Source organism: Agelaius tricolor, unplaced genomic scaffold (assembly GCF_023055355.1).
Source record: "Agelaius tricolor isolate 1412-34295 unplaced genomic scaffold, bAgeTri1.0.p SCAF_1, whole genome shotgun sequence".
Classification (NCBI taxonomy): domain Eukaryota; kingdom Metazoa; phylum Chordata; class Aves; order Passeriformes; family Icteridae; genus Agelaius; species Agelaius tricolor.
In genome coordinates, this window is record NW_027269261.1 from 66,764,199 (window position 1) to 66,780,081 (window position 15,883).

Consider the following 15,883-nt stretch of genomic DNA (forward strand, 5'->3'; position numbering starts at 1 on the left):
AAGTTTCTGCAGTCAAACCAGTGCTTTTAATTACTTTTCTGCTGCAAAAAGCTGGTGCCTTCTTCCTTGATAAACACCTTGGAATGCTTTTGGTTTAACAAATAATGTAAATTCTGGGGTAATTCCCTTGCCCTTTGCAGCTTGTCTGGGCTGTGGATATTTGGAGGCTGAGGGAAAAACACCCACCGGTTTGTCTGGCTGAGGGAACCACGGCAAGTCCCCCCTGCCATTTGCTAAGCTCTGGCTGGAGCTGCTCCTGGTCAGCTTCTCACAGTATACTCACACTGCTTTGTTAAACTCTTTCTGTTAGGATTCCTATTCTTTCCCAGAAATTGAGCTATCACCAAACCTAGGAGAAGCAAGTTCGGGTTATTCATAACTCCACTCCTGACACACGGTGGACATTATGCCAAATTTTGTGAGAGTTTGAAAGGTAAAAGCTCTGATCTCAGCATAAAAGTTCATTTTCTACTGCTTCTCCCAGTGTCAGGAGGTAATGTTAGGAATTTCCTACTATAGGCTTTAAAATTTGTCAGCTTCAAAGACATTACATTAAGGAAAAAAAAAAACAAAACAGAAAAAACGCAAAACACAGTAGTGTTGGGAACAGATATTTGTCTATAAAAAAAGTCAGCTTTTAGGTATAGGGTAAGTGCCATTTCTGCCCTGTTTCATTAATTATTCATTACCTGGTAGTAACACTTTAATTTACCACTTCAATAGCTGTTCTATATGCTACAGTCCCCTCTGTTAGCCGAAGAAATATGGACCTGCTCCCTTACTTTAACCAATGTTACAGCCACACCATACTCTAAAATGTAGCACTGCAATGGTCTCATATTTTCTTATATTTTGTATTTATCTCTGTGTATTTTACTCACCAAGAAAATATTTTCATCTGTTAGGATTTCTATTTATCTTTCATGCAAAATAATAAAATAACTCACTTCATCCATGTGAGAGATATGGTTTCTGGTTCACCCTGAAGTTTTCAGTTTGCCTCATTTCTCTTATTTAGCTTTAATTCTTCATTAAAGTACACAGGATGAATGAAGGAGATACCTTTAATACAGCTTTGCTACTGTTAAATATCTATTTGCCCCTTTCAAAAAAACCCAAACAAAACAACTACTAAAGTGGCAAAATGACAGCAACAAGTAGACAAAGGGAAGTGTTAGAGGCGACTCAGAACTAATGTCCACCAAGTGCTTTTTGTTCTGGTGTTCCCTTTAAAGGCTGTTGGGTTGGAGGTGAGCCATTCTTCATCGGATTCCTTTCTCCCCCTGCTTTAAGAGGGTTTAACTTTCACCAGAAAATGTTTATTGTAAAAAGAAAAAAAAGAAAAATAAAAAGAAAACACCAAAAAAACAACCAAAACCAACCAAACAACCCCACCCCCAACCAAACAACTGTTATACAGCCAATGCAATGCGCCAAAGTCTGAGAGGTGCCACCTTGGTTTTCGTCTTTCTGGGATTTAAGCAGTTGTGAGGGGAACAGCTGCATATCTGTATGTCCAGGGCAGGTGGCCCAGTCAGACGCTTGCCACTCACAATCACAAAGCTGAAAAATCTGACCAGTTCCTTGATAGTCTGAAAAAGTTCATGAGTTCCAGTTTCTTCTCCTTTTACTTTTCTATAATGCAAAATAAAAATCCAGTTCAAAACTGCTGAGTATCTTTCCCATAGTTGCATTCAAGAAATAACTTTCACTGCCATAAAAAAATATTCACACCACTAAAAAACCCCCACAATTTCCTCTGTTGCCTGTATGAAGGCCAGTGGTTTTGCATCACCATCCATGATGTCATTTGACTCTTTCAGAGTATTCTGGCTGCAGGTCTGGGTGTGGGGTCTGCTTAAATAGAAGTTCAATGTCTTTGGCTCTCTTCTTGCAACAGAACAACTTTCTTCTCCGAAATAAGTCTCAAGTATCACCCTTGCAATGCCAGGTCCTTTTAAATCCTGTTGTCTTTCCCCGAGCAGCAGGGCCACGGTGGGCTTGGAAAAGGGCAAGGGGGGATCTGAGAGTCTTTGAGTCAGCACATCAGCTCAGAAGGGATCCACCACAGAAGGAGTAACGGCGAGCTGCAAACCAAGACCAGAAGCTGTTACAAACTGACCCGATTTCAGCTCTGAATGCCACCATGTCTAATGGGTAGAGAGCTACAGGGAAGAGCCAGGGGAAGAAGAGTGAAGGACAGCTCTAAAACCAGTACAGATCCTTGCTTTTATCCTGAGGTTGCAAACCTGAGAATGGAGAGAAGAAAAAAAAAGGAAGAAGAAAAATAGGTACAGGCATTTAAGAACAGAGGAAAACAAATTGCATGTCTTGCCGGGTGAGATCAGTCTAAAGCACGGGATCTCCAGAGCCCCAGAAGGCTGTGAAACAAGGAGAAGAGCCCAAGCCAGACAGGAGAAAGTCTCTCCTATTTAAAGTGAGGACACCCTAAGGAGCCATTAGTGGCTGCAATAACGAAACCAGCATGGAGCAGACTTTCCTTCCCCTCACAACCACTGACTCAGGATCTGTCACTGCTGACTGTGCCTGCGCACCCATTTTTGTCAGCACTACAGCCACACCTTGGTTCCAGACACCCCAACAGACACCACCAGGGGAAGACCACTGCCTTTTTTCTCACCAAATGCAATTGTGCTTTCATCTCAAAAACTGGAAGGAGAAGGTAATTAAGGAGAGGGGCAAGTTCATGAACCTGCATGGTGTCTAGAAATGACCCCTCAGGGCAGCACATGGATGGGGCCAAGCAGTGACCTTTGGGGCTGCTCCATTCTGCTCCTAGCTCTTGCTGCTCAATGCAGGAACAAGACCAGGGCCAGGACAAAGGTACCTCAAAGCAACCTGTAGCCTCAGGAAATGTTTGTGGGCATCAGAAATTCAAACAGTGTTGTGGAGATGTGATATGTTGGCCTGTCCCATCCTTCCTCTCCGTTCTTCACTTGCCTGGCCTGAGAGCCCCAAGAAGAGCACCCAGGGCAGAGCTCAGGTGTCACACATGGGGCTTCCACCCTCACTTCATTTTCCTACAGCAGAACCTCAGCCACCCCCACTGAGTTCTTCCCTACTGCTATGGACGGTGTGGAATAGGGAGCAGGTTGCAGCTGAGCCAAGGGAGCTGGAGGGGCCGAGGGCAGCTCATTACCTGTGTCCACATTGAGGCCAATGCTCTGTGCCATGTCTCCTGTTGCATTGGGGAAGGGGCCCGGCGTCGTCCAGGCCGCAGCAGCGCCCGCTTCACTCTTGCCCAGTTCACAGGGGGGGCTGACGGGTGCGGACACGGAGGCGGGCGTGAGGCGGTGGGGGCGGACGGAGGCCGTGGGCACCAGGAGCGAGCCGTAGCGTGGGTCAAAGTGGGGCCCGTAGACCTCGTGCATGGCGGCGGGGCGGGGGTAGGCGGTGCTCTGTGTGCCGATGTAGGGGTGATGGTGGTGGTGGTGGTGGTGGTGGTGGTGGGCATGGTGCCAGGGCTCGGGGCCCCCCTGGTGCAGGTGGCCGTGCAGGGAGGCGGGCGCGTAGGGGTCGGTGGCGGCGGCGAAGGGCAGCTCGCTGTGGGCGGCAGCTGCCAGGGGGCTGCTCAGGCTGGCTGGCACCGAGGAGGGCTGGTACGTGCTGTTCCAGAAGGACGGCGGGAAGATGCGCTGGCTCATTGGAAAGGATCCATCTGAGTGAAGGAAGTGGGAAAGAAGGTCAGCAATGAGCACACACAAGACTTGATCTCCTTTCCCTAGGGCTTTGTCCCTTCCTGATCCACCCAAACCTTTCACCTAAAAAGTCCTTTCATTCCCTTTATTCCACAAAAAACTGGCAAGGATAAGAACTTGCTCCAAACAAATATGAATTCCTCTCTGACTAAACACCCAACACACCTGTCCTATGGCTTATCCATGAAGCTGCAACTATGTCCTCCAGCTTTTTCTTACTATGCAGATGGGCAAAATGTTGTTACCTAAGGCCAGAGAAAAATCTCTTTCCTTCGGTAGTGGAAACTGAGAGCTACTATACACCACTTAAATTTTCAGGTTTGGGTTTTTCTTGTTTGTTTTTGTGATAATCTCCTTGTCTAAACATTTATGCCCAATGTTTCCTGGAAAGAAGCTGCTGCCTCAATGCAATAGCAAAGTGGGCAGGAACAGTGAGAGATGTGACAAAAGGCAAGTTTGAATTACTCAAATATCTGGGGCAATTCTCCATCTATTACAGCCATATATTTCTTAGTTATATTGTCAGACTGTTTGGGAAGCCCTCAGCAGAACTTTGGAGATTGGCAGGGCAAAGACAAAGACCCTAAATTTTCTTAGCCCAGTTAGCAACATGCAAGATGGACTGGTGATTATTAATATCACAAATAGATGTTATGTATGATTAGTTAGGAATGCACACTGTTCTTGAAAGAAATAAAACTATGTTCCTAATACTTCTTTGCCAGGGAAGTATGTCAGCTCTGAGCCTTGGCATTGCTTAGGAGAAGGGGAAGCAGTTCATGATGAGCAAAAAAACCTCCTCTACTGCCATCAATTCCAGCACTGAATATCTCTCACCCGTGAAATATTTTTGGACATTACAGACAGCAATCCATGCAAGGTCTGGGAAAGCAGCCCTGGCTGAGCTGGTGACCCTGTGAGGGAGGGTTACTAAGACTGCCCACAAGGAAGTGCCAGCCCTAACTCTCTGGCAGATGGAGTGTGGAGAAGATTATTCCCCTCTTCCCTGACTACTCTCGTGGGCCTGTCCAGTGTGAATCAGGTGTGGATACAGAGAGCTGTGCATAAGCCACAGCCTTGGTCTTGACAGCACATGGCCATGGCCAAGTCTGCAAGCCCTTGTTTTCCAAAACTTAAGAGTCCTTGTCAGCACTCCAGCAACAATCAGGGTGGTGATACACACAGGGCAAGATATATGGACACACACAATCATTTTCTTTTAGAGGTGGGAAGCTGATCAGATTGTTCCCACATTTGTTTTTTACTTTGCTCCCATCACTATGACCACTCTAAACTGAAAGCTAGGGTCAACAGGGAATACACAGGTCACAGTCACAGTTTGGGAGTCACTCTGTGGCTAGTTGTGCTGTAGCCCTCTCCAGGTAAAGCACCTGCAGTGAAAAGACAATTTGTTTCCCCCAACAGCCTCTCAGACTGCTTTCCCCCTGGGCCATGCCTCTCTGCATAATCTGAAGGGATTTTTTCTTTCCTTTTTACCCTAAAAGGGCCAAACAGCTGACAGCTCCTAGCCTCGGATCCCAGGGGATGCTCGCCAGGCACCAGCCGCTGGTGGGAGGGAGGAGGGAGCCGGATGCGGAGCCGAGGCGGGGACGAGGTGCCGGCCCAGAGGGGGCCCCGCACCCCCCGCATCCCCGGCGCCCCCCGCATCCCCCGCGCCCCCTGCGCTGAGCGCTCACCCCGCCAGGAGCCCGCGTTCCGCGCCGCCTTCGCGCTGCCCAGGGAGAAGCTGCTGGGCTGGCTGAGAGCCCGGCTGAAGTGCTCGTCCACCACGGCGCTGATGTCCCCCTGGAAGTAGGTGAAGAGGACACAGCGGGAGCTGATGTACTCGGCCTCGGGGGGTCGCTCCTTCTCGGGGCTGCAGTCCTCCTCCTTGATGCTGGCCGCGGCGTGGCTGGAGAAGGAGCTGCCGGCACTGGCGCTGCTGCCGCTTTCCGGGGCTTCCTGCATTTTGGAGTAAAAGGCGAGTTTCTGCAGGGAAGGAAAGAAAACGGAGCCGGTCACGCAGCACACCAAGGTGCGCTGGCCCATCCTGTGCCATCCGGCGTGCAGCGCCGAGCCCTCTCCCGCGGTCTTCCCGAGAGGATGCCAAAGTCTGCCCCTCGGCTGCCCTCCGTTCCCTCAGCATACACCACAATCCCCACACCCCCATATCGCCCTCTCTAGTCCGGGGGCAGCGAAGGGACTGCAAATAGGGCTGGGGGACCGAAACCCACGGGTGCCGAAAGGGATGGAGCAAGACAGCCGCCGGGTGGGGAAGGCGCGGCCGGGCGGGGGTCACACCGCCAGGTCCTCCGCACCAAGCCCCCCCAAAAAAAGGCTCTTTGCAGCTGGCTTCGGAGCGGACGGCGGCCGCCAAGGGGCTGCAATGCCGGGGCACGGGCGGGCGACGGCCGAGCACCCACGGAGCAGCGCTGGCAGCTGGGACAACGCGAGAGCCGCTCGGTCCCCGGCTCCGAGAATCTATCTGGTGCAATGAGTGTCCTGTAACTCACAGCGGCGAGGTTAGAAGCAAAGAGGGGGGGAAAAAAGACTGACAGTCTTAAACACACTTCAGGGCAAAACTCAGCATTTCCCTGGACACCAAGAAGCTCCAGGTATTTGCTACAAGATTAATCTCCTTTTATTGTATTCCGCCGAGTGGGAAAACAGCGGGCGTTGTGAAGTTTTCCGGATGTTTCCCGTCTTCATGAGCGTTAGCGTGTCTGCAGCTGCTGAGAGTTTCTTAGCAATAAGCGCTGGGACGCTGAGCCCGGGCTTGGCCGCCGCCAGCAGAGCCTTAGGGCGGCCAGCGGGGGAAGAACCGAGAGGACGGGGCACAGTCTTGGGCCAAGACACGCGGTATATTTGATAATGTCACTCGTCGCGACGACCGCCTTTCCTCTTGGCTCCCTGTTCGGCCATTGAGGTAATGATCATCCCCCTTAATAATGTCATAAGCCGGGGTTGAGAGAGTGGTGGGAGGGAAGGCAAGGTGGGGAAAGACATTATCTGCTATTTGTGACGGGTCCTGAGCCCCGCTGCCGGGCGCTGGAGGGGGCACAGGGACCGCTGCACGGCGGGGGCTGCACCCGCCTCGGGCCCGGGGCGCCGTTCTCTACATCCATCCCCTTTTTCGTTATGCTGGGGGAGGAAGGAATTAATTTCTGGAAGGGGTAAGGGCGAGGGAAAACCTGGGAACGCAGAGGGGTTGAAAGGAAAGCGGCGCGCAGCAGGTGCAGCCGGGCGAGCCGAGCCTGACCCACGCGGGACCGTGCGCGTCCCGGCGCCAGCAGATCCCCGCGCAGCACGGGCCCTGCGTGCCCGGAACATCCCCGCGGCCGGAGCGATCCTTTCCTTGAAACCTCGGCATTAGCTGGTACCCGCGACCTCCCGGGCGGAGCTGCACGCAGCGGGGCGGCGGGACGTGGCTGCAGCTCACCAAGCCCCCGCGGGTCTCGCCGGCAGCTCGGGGAGCCCGGGGGACGACCCGGGGTCCCGCCGCCGCCGAGAGCGCCCCGGGACACGGGAGCATCCTGTAGCCCCTTGCTCCCCTTCGCGGCCGCGGTTCCCTCCGCCAACGCCAAACCGGGCAAACCCCGCAACCTCGCGTCTCTCTCGCCTACCCCGCTTCCAGAGCGGAACTCCGGAGCACCCCTCCGATGCGGCTGCAAAATTTGTGCACCAAGAGGCTTCCGTGGCAGCGGCCGGGATGCGGCGCACCGGGGTGAGCGATGCCCCGGGAAGCCCGGCCTCGCAGCCCCCGACGGTCCCCACACACGTCGCTACCCCGACCCGCCGCGCTCGGAAGTAGCCCGCTCCGGTAAAGAAAACAAACAAGCAAACATTTTAAAACAAACGAACAAGCAAACAAACCCCCTAAAAATCCTTCTGGGGGTTAAAATCGTCCCCTCTCTCCAAAGGCATCCCGTAGTCCGTGGTTTGCCGCCGGCGTACGTACCCTGCCGAGCCCCGCGCCAAGGTGGGATGCGGTTCTGCTCCGCTCACCATCGCAGGCTCCCAGATCTCCCCCCCTCCCGCCCTCCCTTTCCCCTCCCCTTCTCCTTTTCCCTTTTTCCCTTTGGTGAGGCCCCAGATGGCCATCCTCCAGACGATACCCCTCCCACCTTCTGCCTCTTCACCGCTGTCCCCTACACGTACCTGGTGGTAGGGGCTGTAGGCTGCTGCGAAGTAAGGCTGGGAAGGACCGTAGACTTGGTACATAACATCCAGACAGCTCATGGCTGGCCGCGGCCGAGAAGTATTTTTTTTCTCATCAACTCGTGTTCTGCAAAGTGGAGTAATGCTTCGGGGGAGGGAGGTTCCCGGGGGTTAAGAGGCACCACGCTCTGGTGGGAGGAGTGAGGGGGGATGAGGCCGCGCTGGGCTGCGCTGACACCCCCTCCCTGCCTTCTTTCCCTGCCTTCCTCCCTTCCTATAGCGTGGCTCCCTCCCGCAAATACGCCGGGACTGGAGGGGCTCCCGGGCCGCCGGGGGATTTCAGCCCCGGTCCCGGCGGGTGGCAGAGGCGGAGGGAGCAGGGACACCCCGGTTCCGCAGCCGGGACTGCCCGGGAGCAGCGGGGCTGGAGGCGCAGGGGGAGCTCCGGCCACGCAGGAGGCTGGCGGGGTGCGGGGGGAACCGGGGGTCGGCGGAAGATGAGGGCTTACCCAGCGGGTCAACCCATCTCCCGCTGCTTTTGGTTTTATTTCATTTCTTTCATTACATTCCACGTGCCTCCTGTGCCGGGTGCTGCCCCGCTGCCCCCGGGGTGGATGCCCCTGCCGCCCGTCGGCCCTCGCTCCTGGCCCGGGCGAAGTGGAACTCCGGGAAAGGCGGGGATCTGGGTGACCCCATCCAAATTCCACCAAGTCCGGCGTTCGCTGGAAAATGCCACTTCCAAAGCCACAGGAGTTGAGAGGTCTGGTAAACCGAAGGAGGATGAACCAGTTGCTCCCGAGGAGGATTCTCCCTAGAAACTTTTAAATCATTACAAATCCCGGAAACGGCGATGCTTTTGCATTTAATAGAAACTAAAACAACGCCGGGGGCAAAGTCGCGTCAAAACAACAAATTATCGTGAAGGTAAACTGGATTTACTCCCTGGCTTTCTGCTGAGTGTGACACACAAAGTTGTAAATAGGTGAATGTATCTTCACTGCTAATTTTAAAGAAGTTGCATAGGAGGCAGATTATTTTTTAACAGAGATGTAAGTTTTCGTTTCAATATCAACTCTTTGAAATGTTCAGCTTCATGGTACGGGTCACAACTAATGTGAGAAGAGACTCATCTTGTTTTCTTTCAAGCACCTGTAATAAAGCAGAAGAAATATAAGAAATGCAAGGGAAATAATATTACCCAGTTTTCAAATGCTGATTGGTTACGAAAGTATTGGGGGAAATCTGAAAAGAATGAACACTATGAATTTTGAAGACCTGGAAATATTCAAACTAATTTTAGCAGAAAAACATCATATGTAAAACAAAGCATTGACTCTGTTTTTTTTTCTTCAAAATGCAATTTTTACATTCCAAGTGTTAGAAATTGTTTTGAATGCCCGCTGTTCACCAAAATCATATTTCAGTGCCTGATGATCATGTTTCAATGTTTTCTGCACCAGGTGCAGGGTTTAAAATTCATATTTAAACAAATTTCTTTCTCTGTATTCTTGGGAGTTTGGGAAATTTGTTTTTCATACTGCAGTGCAGCCTGAAACACTGCGGCTGTGACTTCTGCCTCAGTGTTGCTCCTTCCCCCATCAAAGCCAATTTTGTGTTGGTGGTCAAGAGAATGAGGGAATGGTCAAGAAAATGAGGCTTTAAAATAATAAATGTACCTTATATATATATAAATGTACCTTATATATATATATATACTTTTATTTATCTTGAGCAATAAGCAAATAATCATGGTAGAGGTAAGGACTCAGTCTGTGGCTGGTGTCTAAATTAAAGCAGTCAGCTAAAGAACAGCCCTTCCCTCCTCACAGCGAGAGACCGAGGGATCTCACTTGGGACAACAGGATCTCACTTCTCCTCTGTGTCCCTGCTTGTGAGTGGTAGGAAGCTTTCCCAACACACACAGACCTGTGCCTGTTTCAAAGGTAATAATGTGCTGAGCACTATACCAAAAAAGGCCCATTTCTCAGAGGTTGAGTCCAATGAACACCTGCTCCAAAGACAGAGAATGCCCTCCTGCTCCTCAGACCAGCCCCTCACCGGGACTCTGTGCCATAGCAAAGGTAAGAGCTGACACTGGCCAAGGCTGAGCACTCACTTGTGTGGGAAAACCCAAAGTGAAAGAGCAACATGTGTGACTGGGTGCTGTGATGTGACAGATGATCTCCCCCTGGAGAATCTCTCCTTGGGGGCTGAATTCAGGGGTTTTACCTCACACTCAAGTATATGCTAAGGGAATCGGGTCTGATGTGGCTTGGTATGAATTAGATCTCTTTTACAGACAGTTATTTGGCTGTAAAACTATGCAGTGTAAAACACAAGTAAACCTCAGTGTCTTAATGCAGAGAAATAAAAACATTCATGCAAAAATGCAGGCAGTATTTTGCCTCTTTGGTGAGTCTGTGAAATTAGTCCTGGTATAGGAAATTATCCTGGGAATCCAGGGTCAGAAACTATATTCACTAATGATCTCACTGTGCACTTACAATTATATAAAAACAATCTTCCTTGGTCTTAACTAAAGAATTTTAGGTGGGTTGAGTCACATCAGGAATTACAAAAACTTGGAGAGAAACAGCTGAGTTGCCTCAGAGAGAAAATTATGACAGCAGTAAAGGAAAGCACAATTTTAGAAAGGACATGGGTTAAGAGCTGGCTGTGTCCCATCACAGCACTGGCATGGGCCTACTCCTAAGCCGTACACTGGTAAATATTTCACAGCAGAAATATGAAAAGGAAATCTTGTTCGGAATAAAGAATGATAGGTCCTAATAAGCAGCGAGATGCAGAAACTTGCCTCAGAAAACATTCCTATATAAAGCAAGTCAGTGTTATCTTCTAGCTAAGCTGGAACTTTTTACGAAACAAGAATTGGGTACTACTGTGAATGGTTCACCAGACAAGCAAACAGACCATGAAACAAAACATCAACATTCAGAGAGACTGGGACAAAAACATGGTAGCGCTGACCGCATTGGTTGCTCACCTTCCCTGGAAATCCTACATCCAGTGCCAGCCTGCCAGCCCCTGGTGTGTGAAGGTTTGAGCACTGAGTATCACATTAAATTAAGGGATTAATTGTTTATCATCCAGAAGGGACATTTCTGATATATCATTCTTGCTGTTCATAATATACTTCTTTAGAAGCTCAGGGAGACTGTCACTGTTTCCAGTAATGCTTTTCCAAATAGAAGATACCATGAGGTGGGTAGAGAATCCAGCCCTAGCTGCAGCAATTTGCCACTCTGCTTAGCAGCCTTCAGTGTTTTTCTCTTCCAGCTTGGGTTGGCTTGGCTTCAGCCTCCAGCTGTTGGTTCATGTAATGCCTTAGTTCACTTATCTAAACAACCCTTTTGTATGTAATATTTTCTCTTATGAAATTGATTTTATTCCATATAATATTTTTTCCTGCCAAAATAGATGGAGCTCCTTAACTTTCTTCTGCAATTCCTCTAATAGTTTTTGTACCATTTATTTGCAACCTATGTAATTTTTCAACATTGTTCTAAAAATATTGAGGCAATAATTTGTTATCTTTCTAGTGTTTGTCTTGCTGAGAAATACCTTCTTTGCAACTGATGATTATAACTATTGGGTTTTTTGCCATAACACAAATTTAAAGGCATGACACTGATGTGCTCTCCCACTGTGATGACCACTGTATTTTCAGTTTTGATACGACAAGTACATAAAAGACATGGACTGCTTGGTGATGAGGAGCCGACCGCATTGGGAACCTCCTGGAATTTCTTCTAAACTCTTACATATCTGACTGAGATTGCAAGTAACTAGGCTGAAAACTGTGAGGGTCCCACGTGAGCCTATGACACCTGCTCATGATGCCTTGTGTAGTCATCCTTTCTCAGACATTTTCCATCACTTTTCTTCTCTGGTTGTAGATGTGCAACTCTCCAAACAGCTCCATTCATGTGCTGTTTGCTCTTGAGAATGCCAAGAGGTTCAGCAATGGGCTCAGGTATTGACAAATGTCCCAGTTCTCACTTTACTCACCAGCCTTCTTGTTACTATGTTACCTGCTAAATTTATTGGTGTGATTTCATTTCAGCTTTCAATTTACTGATCATCTTCTTGCACAGTCCACAAACAAACTAATAAAAATATTCCTATACGGTGCTCATATACGGTACTCCTATGTGACAGTAGTCTTATTTCTAAATACTGAAGACTGTGTGTTGACTTGTTTCTTGTATTTTTTGTCTATTTGCTGTATCACCTATATTGAGCAGTGCCTCCTCCATGGGATGATAAGTTCAGTTTCACTAGTCTTCCTATTCCTCCTCTCTACTTTACTCTCTAATGCCTCAATCTGCCTGTAGGACTCAGCACATACTTAACTTACAGCTGAATGCACTACTTGTGAGATTAGATGGGTCAAATTTGGCTGAAATGAATTAAGATAGATAATGCTGTTCCTCTTTCTTATCTTGTCAGTCTTTGTGCTCCACATCCCTAAAAGCTTTTTTTTTTTAGGGCTTGGCAACTGTTACCACGGTGTTCTCAGGGATGTTTTTGAGATCCAGCCTCTGAGTCTGTATTAATGCAGATGACTTTAGGCTCAAGAGCTTCTGGCTTGGTAGTTTTTGAGGATACTGAATTAACTGACATTAAAGATGAAAAGTCAGTATTATAAATATAGTAAAACATAAAGTAAAAATCAGGGGACACATATCACTGATTTCATTGTCTCTTTCACTGTCCTGAAAAACCCACGTTTCAATCTCAGAGAGCTTGTATAGTTAATTTTGATCTTCCTTTGAAGGTATGATTTTTTTCCCCTTTTCCCATTTTTCCCCTTCTCCTCTAAGAACTAACTGTCAGCTGCTCATTATCCCCAGGCTCGGATCCTGTTTGGTGTGCGTTTGTGCATGTGACAGCACGTCTGCTCCAGTGACACGCTGTGCAGCAGCTGGAATGCACGCCGTGATTTTTACTCCATGATGTATTTCCAGGGGAGCTGCAGCCCAGCCCAGGGTGCAGCATCTGGCACATGTCACTCACCCGTCCTGCCCAGCCCTGACGGGCCAGAGGCATCACCTGTCTCTCCTCTACTGATGGCGGCAGATGAAGAGATCATTGTGCAGGGCTGGAAGGGAAATCCAGAGCTGTCATGAGGGAATACATTCACACGCGTGAGAACATACTGAATGCATTGAATTTAGGGCTTGATTTTGTCACAGGAAAGTTCATGGAAGGTTTTTCCCAAGTCAGCACAGGAATAGACTCTGCTTTGCCCTCAGAGGCAGAGGCAGCAGCTTTTCTGGTGCAGGTGTTCTGGCACATTCAGATCTGAGCTGAATCAGTGTGCACCTCTTTCCCCCTCTCAGCACTGACCCACCAGAAGATGAATCTGGCTTGTTCTGAGATTCATTCACCAAGATATATATTTTTTGTATTTGTATATAATATCTACAACACATATTTTTTTCTCTACTCAGAGCAGGAAGGTAAGTTCAGTGAAAAATTTCCTTAACAATCACCTCCATACACAAATAGAGTGATTTATGTTTTATTTTACTTTTTTTTAAAAATTCTTTCCTGTGAAAGCAGAAAAAGGCTGTGTCTGCACTCTTCTGAGGTTTCCTAAGCACCAGCCCTATTAATACAGGCACTAAACTCCTGATGTAATAGTGATATATAGATCCCCTGCAATGTCCAGTCTCAGTGATTTTGATTGCACAGTCATACCTTTGCACGTTTTGTTTTGAAAAAGAAATTGGTTTTATATAAGGGCTTTAATTCCTGTAAATGCTTTCATTTTAGAAGCATCTTTCTTTCCACTCTTCTAGACAATATTTCAGACAGAGGGAGGTAGGTGGCAGAGGAAGACTGCAGCTTGAGAGAGTATGTGGCTTGATGCAAGGAGCAGCAAGAAAATCAGGTTTTCAGCAGAGCACAAACAGGTAAGGTATGTGTCTTTTAATGTCTGTAGACTGTAGTGTACTGCCAGCAATATGAAGCTGGGATGAGGAAAAGAAAGGCTCTAATTTACTTCTGTGATTAAGTCTTCCTCAAGTGGAAACTTGAATTGCTCAGGGTGGGCAATATTATATCATACAAAAGGGGCTCACTGCTTCACTTCTGTTTTATTCAGTGTGTATTTGGCTAAGCTTTGAGAGAATCTCACTAGAAAATGGTAACAGACTATACTTTAGCAACAAAATTGCAAAATAAAATAAAAAGAAAATTCATAGCAAAATACTGGAGGTGGAGCCATGCTACAGGGAATTGTGTTCTCGTTGCCTGGAATTGCCCCAAATAATGTAGCTCCTGGGTTAAGTGTAAATAGAGGTGATTTCAGGGCCTCAGGGCCTGGAAAATGTCCTGACTTTATGAAACTGCACAGAGCTGGCATTTAATTTTTTTTAATGGTTATATTTAATAGAGAACTTAGTCCTCACAGCTGCAAAATCCAACTCCATCTTCAGAAATGAGGCTTGAAAAACAAACAAGGAGTGAGGAAAACAATAAGAAAAGAATCAACAAATATACTGACACAACAAGTATACACTGTGTAAGGGAGAAGGGGACAAAAGGAATGTCATTTGATTTTTATAATATCTATATATTGCAGTCCAGTCCACTGAAAAACAGTGTCTGCATAGTCATATTGTAGCCCAGATGGAAATTCTGACTTAGTTTCCTATTGGTATCTGTGTAAATTTACCTCTTTTAATATGAAAATATATTAGTATGCAGATGACTTATTTGTAACAAATAGCAATGCTTCAGACTCTATTGAGGACATGTAGCTTGTGCCCCATGCCCTTGCTTGCCCATTAAATTATTAGAATAAGCATGAAAGAAATGAAATCCCACACCAAAAGCACACCCTCAAAGGCAAATCATAATGCTCATATCAGGGCTCGTGTGCTGGGATTTTCATGCAGGATGACCCTAGTTTTTAATAAAGAATCTCTTCTCATGCTGAAGGAGGCACTTCCTTGAATTGCCAAGAGTTTTACACATACATATATATGTGTACACATACATACAATATGAATCAGTCAGTGAGCTGGCAGAGCAGGTAAGAGCTTAGAGAAAGTAAGCTATTCTCATACCTCTGCTGAAGAAAGCTTGTGTGCATTAAAGAACTTTTTGTCTACTGAGTTAAATTGATGGAGATACTATTCTAACAAATCAAGGTTTTGAAATGCAGATCCAGTTTTTATAGCAAGGTAACAGAATGCAATTTTCATTTCTGAAAGATAACACAACTGAGGAAAACATTAAAAATTACCTTTCAATTTTTCTTGAGGTTCTGTATATAGCTGGTAAGAGCCAAGCACATAGTTTGGCACATACTTGGAGCTGCTGTTTCACAAGAAATTAATAGACAGGACTCATTTAGCCTCAGAATTTGGCATAATATTTGAATTACATTTTTCAGAAATTGATACAGACAGTTCTCTGGTGAGATGGGAGCATGGTTTATTGTAAAGGAGAGTATGAAAGCTGCAGAGCTGGCCAAATGCAGAGGGCAGCAGGAAGGTAACTCAAAGCCATTTCTGCATCCCCGTCTGTTGAAATAATACAACTGCTGTACTAAATAGATTGGCTTGTCCACCATTAAGGCATCAATTTTTGTTATACTGTCTATTGCTGGTCACAGGGACAATTTTACCAGTCTGTGTGCCTCTTGTCCTGATTTGCTCCTTTATTTCCAGCCTGGGAATAGGCTGGAACCTGGCTTTAGTGGTTTTGCTGTGCAGGGATGCTGCTGCCTCCAGGAGCCCTTGCGCACCTTCCTGGGGAAGGCAGGTACTTGCTGAAGCACGGCCGAGGGTGACTTCCAGGGCAACCAGAAGCACTCAAGGAAAAGCTGTTGGGGAAAGGCTGCCATCAGCTCCATGCTCCAGAGGAAGATCAGGGCATTCAGGAACCCCTTACAGCTCTTTCCTCTCCCACATGTGGTGTGCCTTGTCCCAGGGACAGGAGCTTGTCTTTCAGCGTGTGGCTCCAGCCGGCAC

The 15,883-nt window shown here is 47.7% G+C and overlaps 1 protein-coding gene across 1 annotated transcript; it reads right to left on the bottom strand.

The window, feature by feature from the left end:
• Positions 1 to 295: 295 nt before the first annotated feature.
• VGLL2 (vestigial like family member 2) lies at positions 296 to 7,996 on the bottom strand. The gene is made up of 4 exons (XM_071438110.1): positions 7,878 to 7,996; positions 5,417 to 5,708; positions 3,161 to 3,679; positions 296 to 2,087 (listed from the first exon to the last, which is right to left on the bottom strand). Exons 1-4 carry the CDS (start codon positions 7,956 to 7,958, stop codon positions 2,047 to 2,049), a joined length of 933 nt encoding a protein of 310 aa, XP_071294211.1. The 5' UTR covers positions 7,959 to 7,996; the 3' UTR covers positions 296 to 2,046.
• Positions 7,997 to 15,883: the final 7,887 nt, after the last annotated feature.

Bases quoted from the DNA above. Each gene is read 5' to 3' on its own strand.
- VGLL2 (XM_071438110.1), bottom strand. From the start codon at position 7,958: ATGAGCTGTCTGGATGTTATGTACCAAGTCTACGGTCCTTCCCAGCCT. The intron at 5,709-7,877 runs GTACGTGTAGGG...CCTTCCCTGCAG, and splicing joins CCTACAGCCCCTACCACCAG to AAACTCGCCTTTTACTCCAA. The intron at 2,088-3,160 runs GTAATGAGCTGC...CTTGGTTTGCAG, and splicing joins TGGCCTCAATGTGGACACAG to CTCGCCGTTACTCCTTCTGT.